The sequence below is a fragment of the Aricia agestis genome, chromosome 11 (assembly GCF_905147365.1).
Source record: "Aricia agestis chromosome 11, ilAriAges1.1, whole genome shotgun sequence".
In the NCBI taxonomy this organism is placed as follows: domain Eukaryota; kingdom Metazoa; phylum Arthropoda; class Insecta; order Lepidoptera; family Lycaenidae; genus Aricia; species Aricia agestis.
Genome location: NC_056416.1, coordinates 8,829,384 through 8,850,703, shown reverse-complemented (window position 1 = coordinate 8,850,703; position 21,320 = coordinate 8,829,384). Strand labels below are relative to the sequence as shown.

The window sequence follows — 21,320 nt, the reverse complement described above, 5'->3', positions numbered from 1 at the left end:
TAGTTTTTAATTATCTCGAGAGTGAGATATCTCGTTGGCGTATGCTAGGCCGGCTGTATTGTGTTCATACACTTTTTTAATGGTGTTAATATATATGTCTTCTACTCCTTGTTCCTTAAGACTTTCCCAAATACTTGTATGCAATATAGTATCAAAGGCGTTTTGATAGTCTATGAATGGCATAATATATAAAGGTCTCTGACTTTCTTGGTATTTTTTAATTATTAATTCTAGTGCGTGGATGTGGTCGACAGTTGAAAAAGACTTTCTAAAGCCGGCTTGTTCTAACTTCTACTGGTTCCTGTTTCTCAAGAGTTGGTCTAATTCTTTTCTTAATAACAGCGGAAAACAGTTTGTAAATAGTAGGCAACAAGCTCATTGGCCTGTGGTTCCCGATGTCTTTTGAGTCTAATTTTTTGTATATTAATATAATGTTGGATTTAGACCATTGAGAAGATATTTCTGTGCTTAGCAGGATCATGTTGAAAAGTTCTACTAGTTCGTTGATGAGCATTGTGTTTGAGTTTTTCAGGGCTTCGATCGGGATGCAGTCCGAGCCTGGGCTTTTCTCTAGTTTTAGTTTCTTAACGGCCTCTATTATTTCAGTACCATCAATAGGTGTGATGTTAAATTCCTGTGGGCTATCGAGTATGTTGTTACTGTCTAGTTCTAGGTTGTTTCTGTTTTTATCCTTAACACTGTACAGTTCTCTGTAAAATTCTGATGATGTTTTAATTATGTCTGTTCTGGTAAGCAGTTCCTTTCGTTCCATGTCGTATTCGTTCTAAGTTTTTTGAATGCTTTTTTGTGCTGCCAGTGTTTAGTATTTTTTGTTCTATTGTAATTTCTAGTATATATTTTGCATAGTCTGCTTTTACATATTTGTTCACAACCTTATACAATGCAGATAGTTCATTCTTTTCGCTTCGTGATTTGTTCTTGATTTTTGGCAGTTTTTACCTTCTTTTCAGTAGTTGTTCTGTACGCACTGACCTCCATTATACAAGTACGCTGGACTGATGATACCCTTTGAAATGACAGCTATTTTTTGTGCCTATTTGAAGCGGAATCAGCTCCCCCATTATTAGGGATAAGAACTAAATTTGACGTAAAAATGACGTTTGAAAGTCGCCATCATGTCGCCATATTGGCGCTGATAGCAGTAGTGGGAGTATTTTTTTTTTTAATAATCATCCCCCCTAACGGTGTCAGGGCTTGTTGTTAACAATTAAGTTTTTGCAACATAACAATCAATTTACATTAAAAAAAATAAGTATAGATTTTTTTAAATTATCGCTTGACAAACTCGAGCCTATGACTATCATGGGACGATGCATGGTATAATATTATGGTAGTGATGATGTTGATAATGAATGTAATTTGCATAGTAGCATATGCTTTCCGTTCTTAAAACAACGCCGACTCTCCCAAACTTGTATCTATAAAGAATCAGGCGTTCTCTCAGCGCCTTCCGAACCACGGTATACCAGGTATGCCTCGGTGCAAAATCTTACTTGTTTGTAGCATATGCTTAGAATACTTCTCACGAAACCGAAGTCACCACATGTTTCCCCATAAATTTTGAGGAATTCCCTCGATTACTTATGGATCCTTCATCAGATCACCACTTTTGTGAATATAATACCACATTGGGATGATACCCTACATACCAAAAGAAAAATTTTGAAAATCCATTAACAAACGGCGGAGTAATCGTTGAACATAAGAAAACGAACATAACACCTCCCCCATTTTGAAAGTCGGTTAAAATTGTAGCCTATGTGTTATTCTGATCTATAACCTATATTATTATAAAGTTTCATTAAAATCCGTTCAGTAGTTTTTGCGTGAAAGAGTAACAAAACATCCATACATCCACACATCCACACATCCACACATCCATACATATACATCCATACATCCAAACAAACTTTCCAATAGTAACGGCAAGCGGTAGTAGCAATTTTCGGATGCCAACCAGGCTTTTTAATTTTTTTCAACCACAATTCCAGTCTTCCTTCGTCAGACGGAAACCTGTCAATTATTTTAAGAGCATAATATGTATTTGATAATAAAAATCGGTTATCGGAGATTTCAATACAATTATTATAGATATCGATAAGTTTTATCGACAGAAATGGTTACCAATGGTTACGTCAAATTTAGTTCTCGGTCCTAATAATGGGGGCGCTGATTCCGCTTCAAATGGCACAAAAAAAAAGTGGGTATCATAGATCCAGCGTTCTTGTATAATGGAGATCAGTGTCTGTACGTGATGATATTATTTTATGTTTGTGTTGTTTGATATTCTGACTCGATTTTTCTAAACTAGCAATTATTGTCTTTTCTATTTTGTCGTAGTGATGATAAAAAAAAACAGCATTTTTATCTGCGAAAAAGAAGCTAACAGAGATAGAAAGGATTTCATACTTTGATTTGATGTTCCTAAAATGTAGATTGTTCTGTTTGTAGGACAATATTACTCATAACTATTAACCTACAAATATACGAAAAATCAGCTGGTTAGGGGTTCTGTAATCAACAAAACTTGGTTGACTACGGTATGGTATGGATATACGGTACGGTACGGTACGGTATGATAATCATTCTCCTAATGATCCGAAACCTCAAACAAAGTATGTAGTTTTTCGAAAAACTACACGATAATGATGTTGATGTTTTTATCAAAATTATTGGGCTCACTACTTCTTTCGGTAAAATTCGAAAGAATTTCGCCTACCATGCTTCTTCGACCTTCGTTACGTAGTATTACCGTGCTGCTGCGGTATGCGGTTTAAGTCATAGTATAATTTTATTTGCGACCCGCCCCGGCTTCGCACGGGTATAAAATAATAGCCACTGAAAAAATTATTATAATCGATTCAGCAGTTTTGATTTATATAATTCATACTACTCGTGGTCCGCATTGGTCTATCTTATATATATATATATATATATATATATATATATATATATATATATATATATATATATATATATATATATATATATATATATATATATATATATATATATATATATATATATATATATATATATATATATATATATATATATATATATATATATTATTTTGATAAATCTCGTAGGGTTCAGCCTGCGTTATGTGAGCAATGAAAAAAATGAAATTATTTACGACATCACATTAGATACCCCAACAATAACAGTATTTCTCCACTATTTATTTCTCGACGACCTCTGTGGCTCAGTGGTGAGCGCGTCGGTAGCTCAAGCCGGAGGTCGCGGGTTCGAATCCCGCCGACGGAACAAAAAGTTTTCAATGTTCCCGGGTCTGGATGTGTATTAAATTTGTGTATGATATAATAAAAATCTTAAATATATGTATAGTATAAAAGTATTAAATATATTTCCGTTGTCTGGTACCTGTAACACAAGTCCTTTAGGTACTTAGCACGGGGCCAGACTGACGTGGTGTGAAGCGTCCATAGATATTATTATTATTTAATGAATGTTATTATACTTATAAAGCTATTAAAGTTTTAAAGATTAAAGGGAACAAAGGGACATGAGAGAAAAAAGCGACTTTGTTTTATAATATGTGAATGTGTGTGTGAATACAAAGAATATTTGGGTGTGACTACACCACTGTAAGTTACTGTGACGTGTGACGTGTCGAGTCGCTCCGCTGTACTCAGTAGTATGTTATTTCCTAGTGCGGTATCGACCTAGCGATCTTAGTAATTTTCATTGTTATGTCTCGATAACTTTAAACGGAATTAAAACATCGTTCATTCATTATTATTTTTTTATTAATATTTCCTTACGTACTAAAGTCAATAATTATTTTATACATAGTTCATGGTGAATTCGATTATCTATCACAAAGCTTATAAAGAGACGACGAATCTAATTAAAAATGACACAAGTTAAGTTACGTTTAAAGTTAAAGCAGGGCGCGGCGAGTGCGTGAGGGATGGCGCTCGCGGCGCCCTCGCCCGTCGGTCCTCCGGCGGCGCTACAGATAGAAGCCAAAGAGGGAAGAAATAGCCGACACCGCCCGGCGCCGGCGGAGGAGCGGGGCGCGGACTAGGGCCAGCTTAGCGCTGGAACAGTGGATTAGGGAAGTCAGGCGGGTGCGGCAGGGGCGCGGGGGGCGGCCGCGCGCGTCTCCACGCCACCAGCCAGCACGCTACCGCCGCCGCCACCGCTACCAGCGCCAGCAGCGCCGTCAACGCTAGCGCCACGGCCAAGCCCGCCGCTGACACGCACACATCCCCGGCGCCGGCGCCGCCGACGCCTGCACTCGCGACGCCGCCGTCTCGCTGGCGAGCCGCCCGCGACGGATCGCGTCGCTCGAGCGTCAGTATTTGATTAGACTCGACCATCACTTCTTCTCGAAGTTGTCCTGTTAAGGACCCACTTGTGTCGATCGCTTCTCTCTTCTTGCGTTTTCCAAACGCATCGATTCCTCGACAATTTACCTGCATTTGAGAAAAATATTAGTTTCAAAACATCCGAATTGATTGATTTGTTATTTGGTCACTAGTAGATAATTAATTTACTCACCGGTTGACATTTTCCAAAGCACACACGTATGTTACATTGGAATCGTATATTATCGCTGCTGGGGAACTTGAAAGCGTTGAAAGCCGCCCTTAAAGACATTCCGTCTTCGCTTCGTTCCCATTCTCCAAAGATAGCAGCATCAGTGGCGCATCCATCTTCATCTGTTACTGTATATTCGTTTTCTGTGTTTGTCGATACTTCACTAGTTTTTGCTACGCAACTACGTGCAAATCCGCCGTAAATACCTAGAATACAGTAATTATCATTGTTATAGACATCTTTATTATTAATTTATTATCAATTTATTATTATTGTTATTTTAGCATTTTATAATACATAAATATTTAAATTGGAATGCAGTAATTTCAGAATAATATAATACTAATGTAATTAAAATTAGTTCTTACTTGATGGCTCAACATCAACTTGCAAGACCAAGTTTTCACCGATTTCTGCGGAATTAACTTCGTCTCCGGTTTTTGAAACTATTCTCATTGAGCATGTTGGGGGTGGGCCTGTGTTGGCTATGGTGCCGGCGGTAGTGAGCATAGATACGTTAAATGCGAGCGTCACATTCTGTTCTCCAGTCTGATATATACATTTGATATGGAAGGCTTTAGCATTAGATGTCACTAGCTTAGGATGTTTTTGCATTACAAGCACGAAGCTCGCTAATCCCTGAAATAATAAAAACAATCTATGTAACTTCATATTTTACTATTCACAAAAACATGATATTATTATGCTTAATTTATGAAAATGAAATAATTATCTACAAAGGACATGACTTACATTGACATGAACTAATCCGCAATCTCCAAAGTAAACTGTAAAGTCTACTGGTCTTTCCTCCTTTGCGGACGTATGGACAATTAGTCTACATTTTTCATCTTTGCTATATCCTTTCACATAGAGTACTCCATTAAAGTCTTGTATCTTTAAGTTGACACTTACACCGTTTGCTAGACAGCGAACCTAAATAACATTTAAATTACAATTACTGTAAAACATATTTCTTTTATTTCAATATTTGAATAAATATTTTTTCTAAGTTTTAATTATTTTATCAATAGTATAAGCAGTATTATATTATTAGTAAATAATTACCTGCATATCCGGCAATGGGAAGTCTGTGCGATATGTCATGTTAGTCGGAGGAGTGGAATTGCAGTAAACTCTTGGGTTTCCAACATATCCGGTTATGCATGTGCATCGAGATTTGTGTCCTACGGCATCACAGGTTGCATGTACGCCGCACGGATTTGCTTCACATGCATGTACACATTTTCCATTGATACATTGGGAGGCGTCGTCACATTCGTTGTCACTGCGGCATCCGATTGGTATGCATACTTCGCCTCGGGCTGTATATCCTCGGTCCGCATCACAAACACATCTACCCCGTCCGTCTACGACACGACCTTCAGTTTCAATACAAGGTATACATTCCCCGTATTCATTTACTCCTTGTCCCTGAACACATTTGGTGATAGGTGCTGAAAATTAAAATTGATACAATTTTACTAAAATTATTGTGCTAAAAAATAAATGGTCTGGGTACCACAAGTTAAAATATTTAAGTGTAAAATAAATTAACTATAAGAAAATACTTATTTAAACAACTTACGTTTGTACGGTGTGCACTCCACGAGTGGACTTCCTCTATAACCGGGCAAACATTCGCAGGTCATCGTTTTGACTGGGAATGTTTCTATTACTTTACATTCTGCATTAGTACCGCAAGGATTGTCCAAGCATGGGTTAACACATTTGCCATCATAGCAGGCCGTGGCTGGCGGGCAATCAATATCGAAATTACAACGTGTATTCGTTTTATTACAACCATTTTCTGAGGTTACGTATCCAGGTGGGCAAACGCAGAACGCTTCATGGACGTGCACGCGACACTCGGCCGGTGCGTTGCAAGTATCAGCGACGCAAGGTTCGATACATTTAGCGTTAATACAAGATTTATCAGTTGGGCAGTCAGAGTTAGCGCGGCAACTTATTGGAGTGCAAGCCGCAATTGGATTTCCTGAAGTACCTATTTGACATCTACAAGATGCCCGATGTTCAATACCGTAACATTCAGCAAACTTGCCACAAACGTCTGGTTCGACAGCGCATGCTGGAACACATCTGTTGTTTATGCAAGTTTCGTCGTCTTCACAGTTACTGTTACTTTGACACTTGATTTCGTAACAACCTGTTCTAGGATCGCCTATGTATCCTGGCCGACAAGCACAAATAGGTTTGTGGTCTTTAATTTCACAGTCTGTATTCGGTCCGCAGTCACAGGGGTTTTTGCATACCGATGACACACACGCATGATTTGATGTGCAATCCTTGTCTATTTCGCAAGCAATATCAGAAATCGGTGTTGCTGGTCGACATTGTCCCCCTCCACTACTAACATATCCCGGTGGGCAAGAGCAAAGCATCGTGCGGACCGGTAATGTCGGCGATACTTCACATTGGGCAGGTGTAGAGCACGGGTGTAAAGTTGTACATGGATTAACGCATTTTGAAGATAAGCACGCTAATTTATGTGGACAATCGCCGTCAACGTAACATTCGGCAGTGATCTCTCGCCTGCACTCAATATATGGATTTCCAATCAATCCCGAATTACACTTACAGACTGCCATATGGTTTCTTACTAGACAGTTTGCTTCATTACCGCATATGTTGCTAGCGAGACACGGATTAATGCATCTATGTGCCCGACACTGTTTGTCTTGTGGACAGTCTCCGTTGGTTCTGCATTCGATACTATTGCAACCTATGTAAGCGTCACCTTCGAATCCAAGACGACAACGGCAAAGTGGACGATTCCTTTCGACGTAACATTCGGCGTTCGAACCACAAGTACTATTCAGCAAACAAGGGCTTATACAGTTACCGTTAATACAGGCTTCCTTTGAACTGCATTCAGAGTCTATGCGACAACCAACAACGCGGCATGCGGTATATGGATTGCCATCAAAGCCTTCTCGGCAAGAACAAACGGGTCTGTGGTCTCTGATAAAGCATTCGGCGTTTTCACCACAGTTACAAGGATTGCGACAAATTCTGTTAATACAGGAGTCCTTTTCTGAACAATCTTGATCCGACGAGCAACTGTGTGGTGGAAGTTGAGCTGATTTGCAATTACCGTCTTCATCAGGTATAAAGCCTTCGGGACAGCGACAAATCATTGTTCGGAAAGGAACACTGTCCGATACACTACAACGTGCGTTACCTTTGCATGGTTTCAGTTCTAAACAAGCATCTCGGCATGCATTTCGTAGACAAGCTTGACCACTTGGACAATCATTATCCATTACACATTCTGGTTGTTCTATGACTACTGGTTTTTCACAATGTGTCAATGGATCTCCTATTGGTAGAGATGGAGGACATTTGCAGGAGGCAATATGGTTTCTAGCAAAACATATAGCATTAATTGCACAAGGGTTGAGCCCATCAACAGAGCAAGCTTTTTGACAAGTTTCCTTAACACATACGCTGTCGTCATTACAATCTGCGTCGATTTCGCACTCACTTGGTCGACATTTTGTATAGGGGTCCCCAGTTGTTCCTGATGGACAACGGCAGTAAGGTCTATGGTCTTTACCGTAACATTCAGCGCTTATAGCACATGGCGCTTCCACCAAGCAAGGACTAACACAGGCTCCGTTATAACACGTGTCGCTGTTAGGACAGTCAGAATCTGTTGAGCATTCACCTAAAAAAAAATAAAAAAAAAAAACGTTGTTTAATATGTTTCTGTTAAATAAGATATCAATTAACCTATTTATAGCCAATAATAATCATACATACCCTTAAGACAGCCTATATACGGATTTCCTGAATAACCTGCTTTACAAGAACAAACTGGATGATGTCTGTTGACGGTACACTCTGCGTCTCTGCCGCATGCGCACGGATCAGCACAAACACTGTTTATGCAGGCTTGTGATAGTGGACAGTCTGAATTGACTTTACATCCTATCGGTGTTTGCTTGTCTTGAGATGCTGTAAATATTTATCAATTTGAATATAATGCTGGCATAGGTGTGTGAATTTATTTACATATTTGTTTGAACTATTTAAAGACAAAACAGTAAGAAACATAAATTATAGCTTATTATATCAACAGGCATTTCATTTAAATAACAGGACATATTACGCAAAGGTCGGAGCAGAGGGCGTTTTCTAGCACATACAGTAAATAATCCAGCCAAAATCCGACATGTTCTATACGTCATATTATTACTAACCAATTTATATCTTTGTGTCTCAAATTTATAAATGATTTAGATATTTATATCCTAGAGAACTTACGTGGGCTGCATCGTTTTAGAGCATCACCGGTGTAGCCCTTGGGGCAAGTGCATTGAGACTTGTGGTCTATTACTCGGCAAAGAGCGCCAATACCGCAAGTATCGATGCAAGGATTGATACATTTACGATCAACGCAAGCCTGTTCGGTTCCACATTCGTCGTCGTTATAACATTCCCAAATAGTTGGTTGTCTTGACTCTGTATATAAAAAATTAAGTTATTGAGTGGTTTTTCCAGTTTACGTTTATGAAATTAATTAAAAAAATAATTTTAATTTACCTGGATTACACTCAAATCGAGGGTTTCCAATATACCCTGTCGGGCATGAGCACCGAGATGCGTGATCGATCGATTCACATAGTGCATTATATCCGCAAGGTGCTGCTCTGCAGGCGTCTATGCAGTTTCCGCGTTGACACATTTGACTATTCAGGCAGTCTAAATCGGCTGAGCATTCTGCTTCCGGTGGAGCTCTACATCCGTTGTCTGGTGCCACACGTCCACCGTCAGGACACACGCATGCTACAGCGCGTAAAGGCAGTATGTCTACTATTTTACAATTCAGACCTGGGTCGCAAGGTTGACTAGAACATAAATCCACACACTTCGTATTGACACAGCCCAGAGGTCTCGGACAGTCAGAATCTGTTGAACACTCCTGTGTGATCTGTAAGGTGGAGCAACCGTGGACGTATGCGTCTCCAGTGAGTCCGGGTGGACATGCGCATATAGGTCTGTGAAGCCTAGCCGTACATAGAGCACCAGATGCGCAAGCGCTTTCAGAACACGCCGATTGACATACTCTGTTTTGCCGATCACAAACTTGGCTTTCATCGCAATCTTCGTTGTAGTGACACACAGCAGATATGCAAGCTCGTCGGGGATCGCCCTGCATGCCTGGTGGACACCGGCAAGTGGCTCCGTGAGCCACAACTTCACAGGTCGCATCGCGACCGCACGGTCGTGCCAGGGCGCAGGGGTCTTGGCAGTAGCCGTTAAGACAACTCTTGTCGAAGGGACAGTTGTCATCCGAGGTGCACTCCGCTGGAAATAAAAAAAACATGCAAATAATTCACAACTTACATAAATCGCTTCTTTAATTTTAAACTTTGCGTATTAGTAGCATAATAAAAATATATTATGTTTATTTTGATTATATTATATTGCTTATGTCATGCTGATCTCAGGAAGACTTTGATAGTACGATTTAGGACTGTGCGCGGTTTGGTTATTTGGAGAATGAAAAATAGATGTTGGCTGTGGTAAATAATTAACAATTTACACAAAATTTTAATACAATCGATCTAGCCTAGCTATACCCGCATGCGGCCTGCCGGGACTTTATCAGTGGCCCGCGTGAAGTTAAACCATTTTGAAATTCACGCCCACCGGCAAAATAGTGCAAAATCGTCATGAAAGTCATAAAAATTTTTCCACTTTCTAATAGCTAATTTTGAAGAACATTATTATTTTAATCCTAAAAAATTGGTTGCGGTCCGCGACGTCAAGACTAAAACGTTTGTGGTCCGTATAAAAAAATTGGCCAAGTGCGAATCGGACTCGCGCGCGAAGGGTTCCCCTTAAATATTAATTTTATTGTTGTTATACCGGCAACATCTGTAAAAAGTGCTAAACTTCAGCAATTAGAAGTTCTTGAGATACAGCCTGGAGAAAGACAGATGCACAGACAACGAAGTCTTAGTTTAAATAGGGTCCGGTTTTCACCCTTTGGGTACGGCACCAAAAAACGTTGAGTACCACTGGTTTAACCGTTTAAGCGTCGCAACACGAGAATTTTAAATATAAGGTTTTTACGTGTAAAACAGGCGCGAGCTGGGTCTCCGGCGGTTCCAGGTGGACAGCGGCAGTGCGCGCGATGAAGGCGAGGCTCGCACAAAGCTCCCGCTCCGCAGGCGCCTGCGCAGGCTGACGTACAACGTCCACCTATGCAGGCTTCAGCGAGACCGCATTGAGCTTCCGACGTGCAGACGTCACTCGTTACATCTGAAAAAAAGGTATATTTATAATTATTTCATTTTACTTATTTTAGTGTGCTCTTAATGTTATATTATCTTAATTCGAAAGTAAGATAATATATTACATTATATTTACTTACTTTTACAAACATTTTATTAATTAACGTTTTAATATTATAATACATGTTCACAGAACTTCGTTTATCTAAAGACTACACTATAACCTCTTTCGAGATTTAAAGTATGCATCTTCATATCAAAATTCTTCATATCAAAATCGGTTTAACGGCTTAGGTGCGTAAAAATACTAAATGGATAACATAAACTTACTTAGTTTGCAAGCGATGTTAGGGTTTCCTTGTAGTGGTGGTAGGCAAGTGCACGAAGCGCGGTGGCCACTCGCGCGACACTCGGCGCCCACTCCGCACGCGCCCGCACAAGCGCTTGTACAACGGCTGTTGGTACATTTCTCTTCGTCGCCACACTCTGAATCTTCTCTGCACTCACCCTCTGTAATATGCAATTCAGTTAATATCTACGAATGGATTTACGGAAAGTCTCCATTAATTAAAACTTTTTAATCGGGACTTAACGCGACTTATTCAAATAGTAATGCTGCTACGAGTATATAACCCGTCAGTCCCCTCGTGACCACGGCCGTTGCAAGTTGCAACACGGCCGAAACGTCGGGAAAAAACATGTATTCGTAGTAGCATTACTACTTGAATATACAAGTCGCGTTAAGTCCTGATTAAAAAGTTTTAATCATAATGCAACGCGAAAGTTTAAAATGCTAAGGGCCTGTTTCACCACTTCCTGATAAGGCTATCTACCATTTAACTTGACAGATACAGTATGGAGAATCTGTCAAAAAGTAGTGAATAGCCTATTAGGCACTTTATCAGAAAGTGGTGAAACAGGCCCTTAGTCTCCATTATTTATTGGGAACATTAAGTAGTTTACAAATTACATAGAAAACAATCCCTCTTACTAATAAAAATAAATACTGTATAGACAGCGAATAACCACAATATGAGGTCTAATCTTATTTTTCTGCGATATTGGAAGAGTCACTTGACAGAAAATAAAAGATAACGGACCTTAAATAGTTATGCGCTATGTAAATATCTCTATAAGTAAATGGGTTAAATGTAAGTTTCATTTGAATTTAATTTTGAAAATTCGTAGTCATGCATACTGTGCTTTATGAATAGGTATTTTATATACATTATACTAAGAGTGTATATAGTTATGTTGTATGTGTATATACAAGAGAAAATCCTTCTGCTTATAGTATTGTTTATCCCACGAACCAGGGACATAAAAAACATACCAATGAGCATCAACTCTAGGTACTTCGTCGTTTTGGTTGTTTGTTGAAAAATCTGCGTAACTTTTGTAATAATTATTTTATTCAGTTGCGCAAAATAGATAATATGCTGGATGCTGAAAGCTAAAAAAAGCAACGTTACAATATCATGGGCATCCTAGTGCCGATATACAATACTTACGTGGATTACACTGTACCGAAGCGTCTCCAGTTAATGGTTTCGGACATTCACACACGAGTGTTCTGAACGGTAAGGTATTGGCTACGCGGCATATGGCTCGGACACCGCAGGACGTTTGCTCGCAAGGATTTTTGCAATTTCCTCGTAAACATGCGAAGCCTGGTCCACACTCAGCATCGCTGGTACATTCCGTGTCAAATTGTTTATCTAAAGCAACAAAGTAATTGTCAATAAATTATTATAAATCAGTTACATTACGACTTATCAAATCGATTTAGTCGTTTGCAGATGTGATAGATATACACAAAATATTTTTTTTTATATCGGGCCTGTTTCACTACTTCCTGATAAAGTGCCGGATAGGCTATCCACAACTTTTTGACATATTCTCCATACTCTATCTGTCAAGTTAAGTGGTAGATAGCCTATCCGGCACTTACCAGGAAGTAGTGAATCAGGCCCTAAATCTTATTACAAAACAGTCGTAATAATAAAATGTAGTAATTTAACAGTAGACATTTTAAAAAATTCTACGAACCTGGTTTACAATCTGTTCTGGGATTCCCACGAGTACCACGTGGGCATTCACAAATTGGTGCGTGTCGGACTACAGTACAAACTGCGCTTGGAGCACACGAGCCGATGCATGGATTTTGGCAAGTGTTATGTATACAAGCAAGCCATTGAGGGCAGTCTTCATCGCGGGTGCATTCATCGCGACGACATCCCGTATATGGGTTACCACGAGTGCCGGAGTCGCATTCGCAAGATGCAGAGTGACCACGAGCTACGCAGTGAGCCTCAGATCCACATCGCATTCTCGAGCAAACCTTTACGCAAGAACCACTTTCACAACTTTCATCGTCTGGACAATCGTTGTTACTATGACATTGTACTGAAACAAAGTAAAAATATTGTTTGCAAATCTTCTTTGATAGTGTCAGTTAGACATAGAAAATATACGCCAAAAATAAATTTACCGGAATAGCATCCTGTGTAAGCATTGCCCTCGAATCCGGGCAGACACGTACAACTAGCACGATGTTGTCGCGCGATGCATTTGGCGTTGAATCCGCAGTTGGAAGGCCCACAAACTGGAGAGCATCTTGTATCGATACAAGCTGCATTATCCGCGCACTGGTCGTCGGTTGTACATTCAACGACTGGTGGAGTGGGAGTGCTTATAGAAATACGTTCACAACGTACAAACGGATAGCCCGTGTATCCAGCTGGACATGAACACACTGCTGCATGTCTAACGCCGGTACAAATTGCATTTATACCACAAGCATTTACGCAAGGATCTCCACATTTTCTGTTGATACAAGACCTGTCACCAGGACAATCGTCGTTGACGATACATTCTGGGTATGTGCAGAAACCATCACGACATATGCCATACGGACCACATGGGTTGGGGTCACACGGATCATATACTGTTGGTGTTCCGGCAGTAGGTGGTACTGTAAACATAAAAAATAATAATTATCATACCTGATTTATACATATACAAAGGGTTTGTTTGGTGAACGAAATTTTACCTTTTGCTCTGCAGTCAATAAATGGATCACCGGTTGTAGATGGAGGACATGAACATATCGGTGCGTGGTCGAAAACTCTGCACATTGCTCCATTGCCGCAAGTATTAATACATGGGTCTATACATTTGTTGCGCACGCATGCCCGATCTCTTGGGCATTCCGAGCTAACAACACATTCTGGTCTGCATCCCGTAGATGATGCGTCCCCACTTGTGCCGATAGGGCAGGAGCATATTGCTTTGTTACCTGCTACTGTACATAAGGCACCCGGTCCGCAGGGGGACGGTGTACACGGCGGGACTATAAAATAAACAATTTATTGTTAAAAAATTGTAAAATTATAAAGGCTGCTTGATTACTAACTGAATAAATGTACCTGGAATAACGACTTCACATTTTTCGAAAGCATTTCCTCTTGTTCCAGATGGACATGAGCATTGAGGAATATGATTAACGGTTTCACATTCGGCTCCAACTCCACAGGTACCCTCACATGGGTCCCGGCAGTGTGATCGTATACATGCGCGGCTAGGTGAGCAATCGGAATCTGCTACACATTCTGGACGACAGCCTGTGTACGGATCACCCCTTAGGCCAAGTTCGCACTCGCAGGTGGCTCCAGACCCACTGCTGCGACATATTGCACCGGGACCGCATGGTGACGGAATACATGGATCATTAGGTGGTTTAGCTGTAAAATTATGTTTTGATTATTATAATATTTTATACATGTAACGATACAACAAAGCAAATGCAATAAGCTATATTATTTTCATCCGATGGCCTACGTCGAAAACGTAAGACTCACTCGCTTCCACAAAAAAAACCCATGCCTAAGTTTTAAATGTGAAATTACGAGTTTGTCTAATTAGATTTCCCTAATAAGTCGTATATAGCAATAAATTTATTTGTTAGAGTTCTGGGCGTCACAAGCTATTCTTCCAGTTGAATCTGTCTTACGAATATTTTCGATGGGGTGACATTCTATAAGGGGATTGCTGGTAGAGGCCGAGGGACAACTGCATCGTGGTTCGTGAGCTACTGCTGTACAGATCGCGCCTTGACCACAGGCGCCTGGACACGGATCTACGCATCGTCTATTTAAACATGAATGGCGCCAGTCACAATCGCTTGATCTTATGCATTCAATGTGGCACAATGGTGGGCTGCCGAGATAATTGATGCGACATTTGCAAACGCCATTCACACATTCCGCATTCGGTCCGCAATTTGAACACTTTGACTTTTCTTCAATCTCCGTCTGGGATACTGTTAACATATTATGTATCAGATAATAATCATAAATTCATAACAATATTAAAATAATTTTTAATCTAAATTAATAAAATAATGATGTTACCTGGTAAACAACGAGTAAATGGATCACCGGTATAAAGAACCGGGCAACTACAGATAGGTGAATGTAACCGAGTTTGACATAATGCATGGGCACCACACGATCCTGGACAAGGATCTTGACACTTTCTGTTTCGGCAAGCACGGTCTGATGGACAATCTGAGTCTATTCGACATTCCGGTCGACATCCCAGTGATTCCTCCAACATTGTGGGTCGGCAAGAGCAGTGTGCTACTGTACCATCTGCGCGACATATTGTGTTTGGACCACAGGGGTTTGGTGTGCACGGATCAGAGACAACTGTAGCTGAAAAAAAAACATTTGTAATATAATATATTTGTATACTTAATAGTTAAAATATATGATCTGTCCGATATTTAAATTAATTGCAATACCTGTTATAATATGGCACGAGATAAAAGGATCTCCACTTAGAGGGCTCGGACACTCGCAAATAGCCAAGTGATTATATACGTTGCAAACTGCGTTAAGACCGCAAGCGTTTATACACGGATTTACACATTTATAATTGACACAAGCTAAATTTTTATTGCAATCCGCATCACTTGTACATTCTGGTCGACATTCAAAGTACGGATTGCCATGATAATTAGGTATACATGAGCAAGTTCCATTATCACAAACCGCATTTATACCACAAGGCGATCTTTCACATGGGTCTAAATGGGGTATAACATCTGAAAAAAAAACAAAATAATAAGTTTAGTCGTTGCATAATATATTATACGACAAGAGTGATAGAAGTCAAAGAGAACATTTAAATATACCTGCAGCAACGGAACATCCTACAAATGGGTCGCCTTGATATCCTTTACGGCATGTGCACATAGCTAAATGATTCATTGCATGGCAATCTGCATTAGCAGCACAAGAGCCTATGCAAGGATCAACACATTTTTCCCTTACACAAGCTTTATTCATGGGACAATCTTCATTAATTGTACATTCCGGAGAGCATTGTGGAGGTATGCCGAAGTATCCTGGCCAACAAGTGCAAGAGGCAGTTCCAGCGACGTCTCTGCATGTTGAAAACGGCCCACATGGATTAGGTTCACACGGGGATTTTATCGCTGGAGATTGTTGCTTTTCTTGAGTACATCTAATAAATGGATCTCCTTCATATCCGAGAAGACAAGTGCAATATGGACTATGATGATGAACGCGACATTGCGCATTTTCACCGCACATACCGATGCATGGATCTATACATTTTTGTTTAACACATGCCTTATTTAATTGACATTCTGAACTCGTGACACATTCAGGTCTACAATTTGGTGGGTTGCCTATATAGTCTGGCAAACATGTACATATTGCCTGATTGTTTGAAGTCCGGCATGTGCTGTATGGTCCACACGGTGATGGAGTACATGGGTCAGTAGGCGGTTCTGCAAAAATTATAACAAAATATAAGTACTTAAGTACAAAATACTATTTAAAATATGTTATTTTTTATTCAAAGAGCTAGTTGTCTATTACCTTCTCTTTGGATACAGCGTTCATAAGGATTTCCAACTAATCCTGATAAACAATTACATTGTGGTATATGGTTAATCGTAATGCATTCTGCATTAATACCACAAAAACCTGGACATGGGTCTTGACATTTATTATTGATGCACGTCAGGCTCGAGGAGCAGTCCGAGTTTACCACACATTCTGGTCTACATCCCTCGTATGGGTTACCAAAGAATCCACTTATACACATACAACTTGCGACATTATTTCGCTCGCGGCAAATAGCATTTGCGCCACAGGGGTTGGGTAAGCATGGTTGAATTTGTTCCATTGGTGTTGTGACGGTGACTAAAATACCAACGTAATTAATTATTATCATGCATTATTTTTGATATATCATTAAATGTAGCTTTCAATATGAGAACTTCATATAACTAATAATATATTTTTATAGTAAGTTAAATCTTCTTAAGAAAATAAAATTACTTTTGCTTAAAAATTCAATTATAGCTTACCTTTTATCGGAACACACTGATCAAACGGATTTCCTTCATATCCGGTTTGGCAATAACATTGAGGCGAATGACTAATAATGCGACATTCGGCATTCGCGCCACAAGCTCCAATGCAAGGATCGATACATTTATTATTTATACAAGATTTGTTGTAATCGCAGTCGCTATTAGTGACACATTCAGGTCTGCAATACGGTGGATTTCCAAAGTACCCGACCATGCAAGAGCATGATGGCGTTTCTCCGGATGCTTTACATACAGAGTTTGGACCACAAGGTGACGGTTCACACGGTGTTGGTTTTGGCTGTGGTTCATCTGTAAAAGAAGAATATTTATTATAGAAATAAAAAAATATAAAACACTACAGAGCAATAAAAGGTAACATAGCATTCCATAATATAATACCTAATGATGACCATGAAATCCAATGACGTGTAGTATTTAAAGTAAATTTTATAAATAATATGTCCAATTTTAATCCAAACGACAACAATTTTCCAAAAAATACTCACATTTTGTAATTGAGCAATGAGAGAACGGATCTCCTGTAAATCCTTTTTGGCAGTAGCATATCGGTTTATGTACGTGAACTTTGCACTCTGCATTTATACCGCAGGAACCTAGACATGGATCTATACACTTTTGATTCGAACAAGCCAATGAAAGGGTGCATTCAGAATCTACTACGCACTCGGGCCTACATGAAGGCGGAGCTCCAATGTAACCTAACAAGCACGAGCACATCGCCTGCTCGTTGATTGCTCGACATTCACTGTATGGCCCACACGGAGATGGTAAACAAGGATTCGTTTTGACAATTTCATCTGAAAATATATAATTTTTATGCATAAACGTTTGAATACTTATATCTTATTAAAAAGAAAAAAATAATCGTACATTACAAAATTAATAAATTGGTAAAAAATATTACCTTTCATCGGAGTACATGAAAAGAACGCATTTCCAACGGTTTTTGGCGGGCAACTACACATCGGTATGTGATTGTATACTTCACAATTTGCGCCTTGGCCACATAAATTGATACAAGGATTGATACACTTATTTCTTGAACATGCTTGATTAAGTGGACAGTCGGAGTTATGGGTACATTCTGGACGACAGCTGAGATAGGGATTTCCGAAGTAATCTGGTTTGCATGAGCATATGCCGTCATTACACTCCGCATTAGCTCCACATGGACTAGGATTGCAACTGTCATAAACGTCTGGAATTTGCTCTAAAAAGGGAAACATATAATTAATATGGCATACCTTTTTTCATCATAATAATTTGTATTCTTGTTGTGCTATGATTCTTACCTATCACTCCCTTAATGTAGCAATTTTCGAAGGGATTGCCAGTGTATCCTTCTAGACAGCTGCATATTGCAGTATGTTGTTGCACTTGACATACCGTCTGTAGTCCGCAAGAGCCTATACATGGATCTTTACATTTCTGGTTTACGCAAGCCTTGCTATACGGACAATCAGAGTTAATTGTACATTCTGGTCTACAATTTGGCGGTGATCCTATATAATTTTCCATGCATGTACAAACAGAAGCCTGATTTACTGTCTGACAAAGCGAATTTGGCCCACACGGTGAGGGTATGCACGGATTTACTTCGGCAACTGGAGTTTCTAAAACAATGTAGAATGTACGTTAGTATTTTTATAACATTGTATCACTACTTTGATAAGTATTTACAATATAATTATGGATTCATTGCACTTACTTTGTATCATGGTACATCTTATAAATGGGTCCCCTTCGTGTTCTTGTTTGCATGAACATATTGGCGAGTGATTTACAACTCTACATATAGCATTATGGCCGCAAACACCGATGCATGGGTCGACACATTTATGCCTAACACAACTTTTTGTCGCAGAACATTCAGTGTTGACTGTACATTCAGGACGACAACTTGGAGGTGTTCCGAAATATTCAGGCATGCAAGAGCAAGAAGCTATTCCGTTATTGTCCTTACATATTGAATTACTTCCACATGGGTTTGGTAAACATGGATTTTGTGGTTTTGGCTCTGAAAAAAAAGTGTAACATAAATTTTTTCTCCAAATTTTTTCTACCATTACTCATATTATTTTAGCACACTAATAGTTTTACCTGGTTCATTAATAATTCTGTGACAGAAGGCATATGGATCGCCAGTATATCCGCTTGGGCAAGAACATGAAGGCAGGTGGTTAATGACGTGACATTCTGCGACAGACCCACATGCACCCGGACATGGGTCCTCACATTTGTTTCTTATACAGGATTTGCTATAAGAACAATCATTGTTTGTTACACACTCCGGTCTACAAGATTCGTAAGGATTTCCAAAGTATCCAGGTTCACAAATGCATGCAGCTGCACCAATATTGGAAACTTTGCAACGAGCATTAGGCCCGCATGGCGTTGGATTACATGGGTCTTGTGCTTCTATCGTCTGAGGTACTTGGTAGCATGACACGAATGGATCTCCAGAATAGCCTTCTTGACAAGAACACATTACCGTATGAATTCTGACTGCGCATAATGTATTAAGACCACAAGACCCTGGACAAGGATCTTGACATTTGTAGTTTATACAACTCTTATCTGATGGACATTCTTCATTTGACGAACATTCTCGTCTGCATTGAGGCGGAACTCCTTCAAATGTAGGTAAACAAGAACAAACGTGGGAGCTGCCGTCGGGTGATGACCTACAGATACTATTCGGTCCACACGGAGATGGTACGCAAGGATTGCTGGGATGCTCCTCAATAATATTCTGCGTAACTGCAAAGAAGTTTTCGAATGATGAATATTATGCTTTATAAGGAAATCTATTCTAGTTTTTATTATTCGTAGATGTATACACATCAGCAAAGTCTATAGATATTGACTATTTTTTGAAATATCTAAAAATCTGTGACGAGTTTTCTAAAACTGCAAAAGGAAGAATAATACTTACCTTATTTTATGGCGTTTAAAATTTTGCAGCGGAACGAAATTCCTAGCAGATTTTTAGACATGCAGAAAATACCCAATATACCTAGACTTTGTTGATGTGTGATTTACGAAATAATAATTTTGATATAACATTTTAAACTTTCGCGTTGCATTATAATTAAACTTTTTAATCGGGACTTAACGCGACTTATTTAATTAGTAATGCTACTACGAGTACATACTTTTTCTCGACGTTTCGGCCGTGTTGCAACGGCCGTGGTCACGGGGGGAGGGGTCAAGGGGGAGAAAACGTATGTACTCGTAGTAGCATTACTACTTAAATAAGTCGCGTTAAGTCCCGATTAAAAAGTTTAATAATTTTGATAACTATAAACTTACCATAGCAATGTGAAAATGGCGATCCTGTATATCTTGGAGGACATGAACATATAGGATTGTGGTTAACTACATTACATATTGCGTTAGAACCGCACGATCCAGGACAGGGATCTTGACATTTTCTATTGATGCAGGCCAAAGATGGTGAACAATCTGAGCTTTGAATACACTCAGGTCGACAATTAGGCGGGTTTCCTATAAATCCCTTTATGCATGTGCAGACAGCTTGACCGTTACTGTTTCTACATAAGCTATTTGGTCCGCATGGTGAGGGTTCGCACGGCATAATTTCAGGTTCTAAAATATAAACGAGTTATTATTAGCGTGATTATCATTACGTTTATGAAACTAACATTAAAAACTGAACATGTAGAAGTGGTAAGGAACTTACCCTCAACTTTCAAACATTGTCTAAATGCGTCTCCAGTCATACCACTGGGGCAACTGCAAATGGCGATATGGTTATAGACATTGCACTCTGCATTCATACCGCACATGTTTATGCATGGATTAATGCATTTATTTCGTACACATGCTTTTATTGAAGGACAATCGGAGTTGAGAACACATTCCGGACGACAATTGAAGTATGGATCTCCAAAGAATTCAGGTAGGCATGTGCAAGTTCCATTGCTGCTACAAACAGCATTTGGTCCGCAAGGAGATGGATTACACAAATTAAAGTCTTTTTGCGGTTCTGAAAATAAGAAAAACATTTACATGTTTTG

The 21,320-nt window shown here is 39.5% G+C and overlaps 1 protein-coding gene across 1 annotated transcript in view; it reads right to left on the bottom strand.

Moving 5' to 3' along the window:
* Positions 1 to 3,779: 3,779 nt before the first annotated feature.
* LOC121731689 overlaps positions 3,780 to 21,320 on the bottom strand; it is a 131,241-nt gene continuing 113,700 nt past the window's right edge. The window contains exons 107-135 of the mRNA XM_042121262.1: positions 20,984 to 21,289; positions 20,593 to 20,889; positions 19,381 to 20,040; positions 18,989 to 19,297; positions 18,573 to 18,893; positions 18,185 to 18,490; positions 17,766 to 18,077; positions 17,254 to 17,568; positions 16,760 to 17,086; positions 16,048 to 16,668; positions 15,655 to 15,957; positions 15,263 to 15,565; positions 14,863 to 15,171; positions 14,279 to 14,593; positions 13,903 to 14,202; positions 13,342 to 13,824; positions 12,900 to 13,256; positions 12,362 to 12,568; positions 11,181 to 11,360; positions 10,690 to 10,878; positions 9,154 to 9,918; positions 8,875 to 9,072; positions 8,371 to 8,565; positions 6,176 to 8,275; positions 5,656 to 6,044; positions 5,341 to 5,523; positions 4,956 to 5,226; positions 4,549 to 4,793; positions 3,780 to 4,463 (exon numbers count right to left, since the gene is read on the bottom strand). Coding sequence (XP_041977196.1) covers positions 4,080 to 4,463; positions 4,549 to 4,793; positions 4,956 to 5,226; positions 5,341 to 5,523; positions 5,656 to 6,044; positions 6,176 to 8,275; positions 8,371 to 8,565; positions 8,875 to 9,072; positions 9,154 to 9,918; positions 10,690 to 10,878; positions 11,181 to 11,360; positions 12,362 to 12,568; positions 12,900 to 13,256; positions 13,342 to 13,824; positions 13,903 to 14,202; positions 14,279 to 14,593; positions 14,863 to 15,171; positions 15,263 to 15,565; positions 15,655 to 15,957; positions 16,048 to 16,668; positions 16,760 to 17,086; positions 17,254 to 17,568; positions 17,766 to 18,077; positions 18,185 to 18,490; positions 18,573 to 18,893; positions 18,989 to 19,297; positions 19,381 to 20,040; positions 20,593 to 20,889; positions 20,984 to 21,289 — 11,450 coding nt within the window. The 3' untranslated portion in view covers positions 3,780 to 4,079. The remainder of the gene's footprint in view (positions 4,464 to 4,548; positions 4,794 to 4,955; positions 5,227 to 5,340; positions 5,524 to 5,655; positions 6,045 to 6,175; positions 8,276 to 8,370; positions 8,566 to 8,874; positions 9,073 to 9,153; positions 9,919 to 10,689; positions 10,879 to 11,180; positions 11,361 to 12,361; positions 12,569 to 12,899; positions 13,257 to 13,341; positions 13,825 to 13,902; positions 14,203 to 14,278; positions 14,594 to 14,862; positions 15,172 to 15,262; positions 15,566 to 15,654; positions 15,958 to 16,047; positions 16,669 to 16,759; positions 17,087 to 17,253; positions 17,569 to 17,765; positions 18,078 to 18,184; positions 18,491 to 18,572; positions 18,894 to 18,988; positions 19,298 to 19,380; positions 20,041 to 20,592; positions 20,890 to 20,983; positions 21,290 to 21,320) is intronic.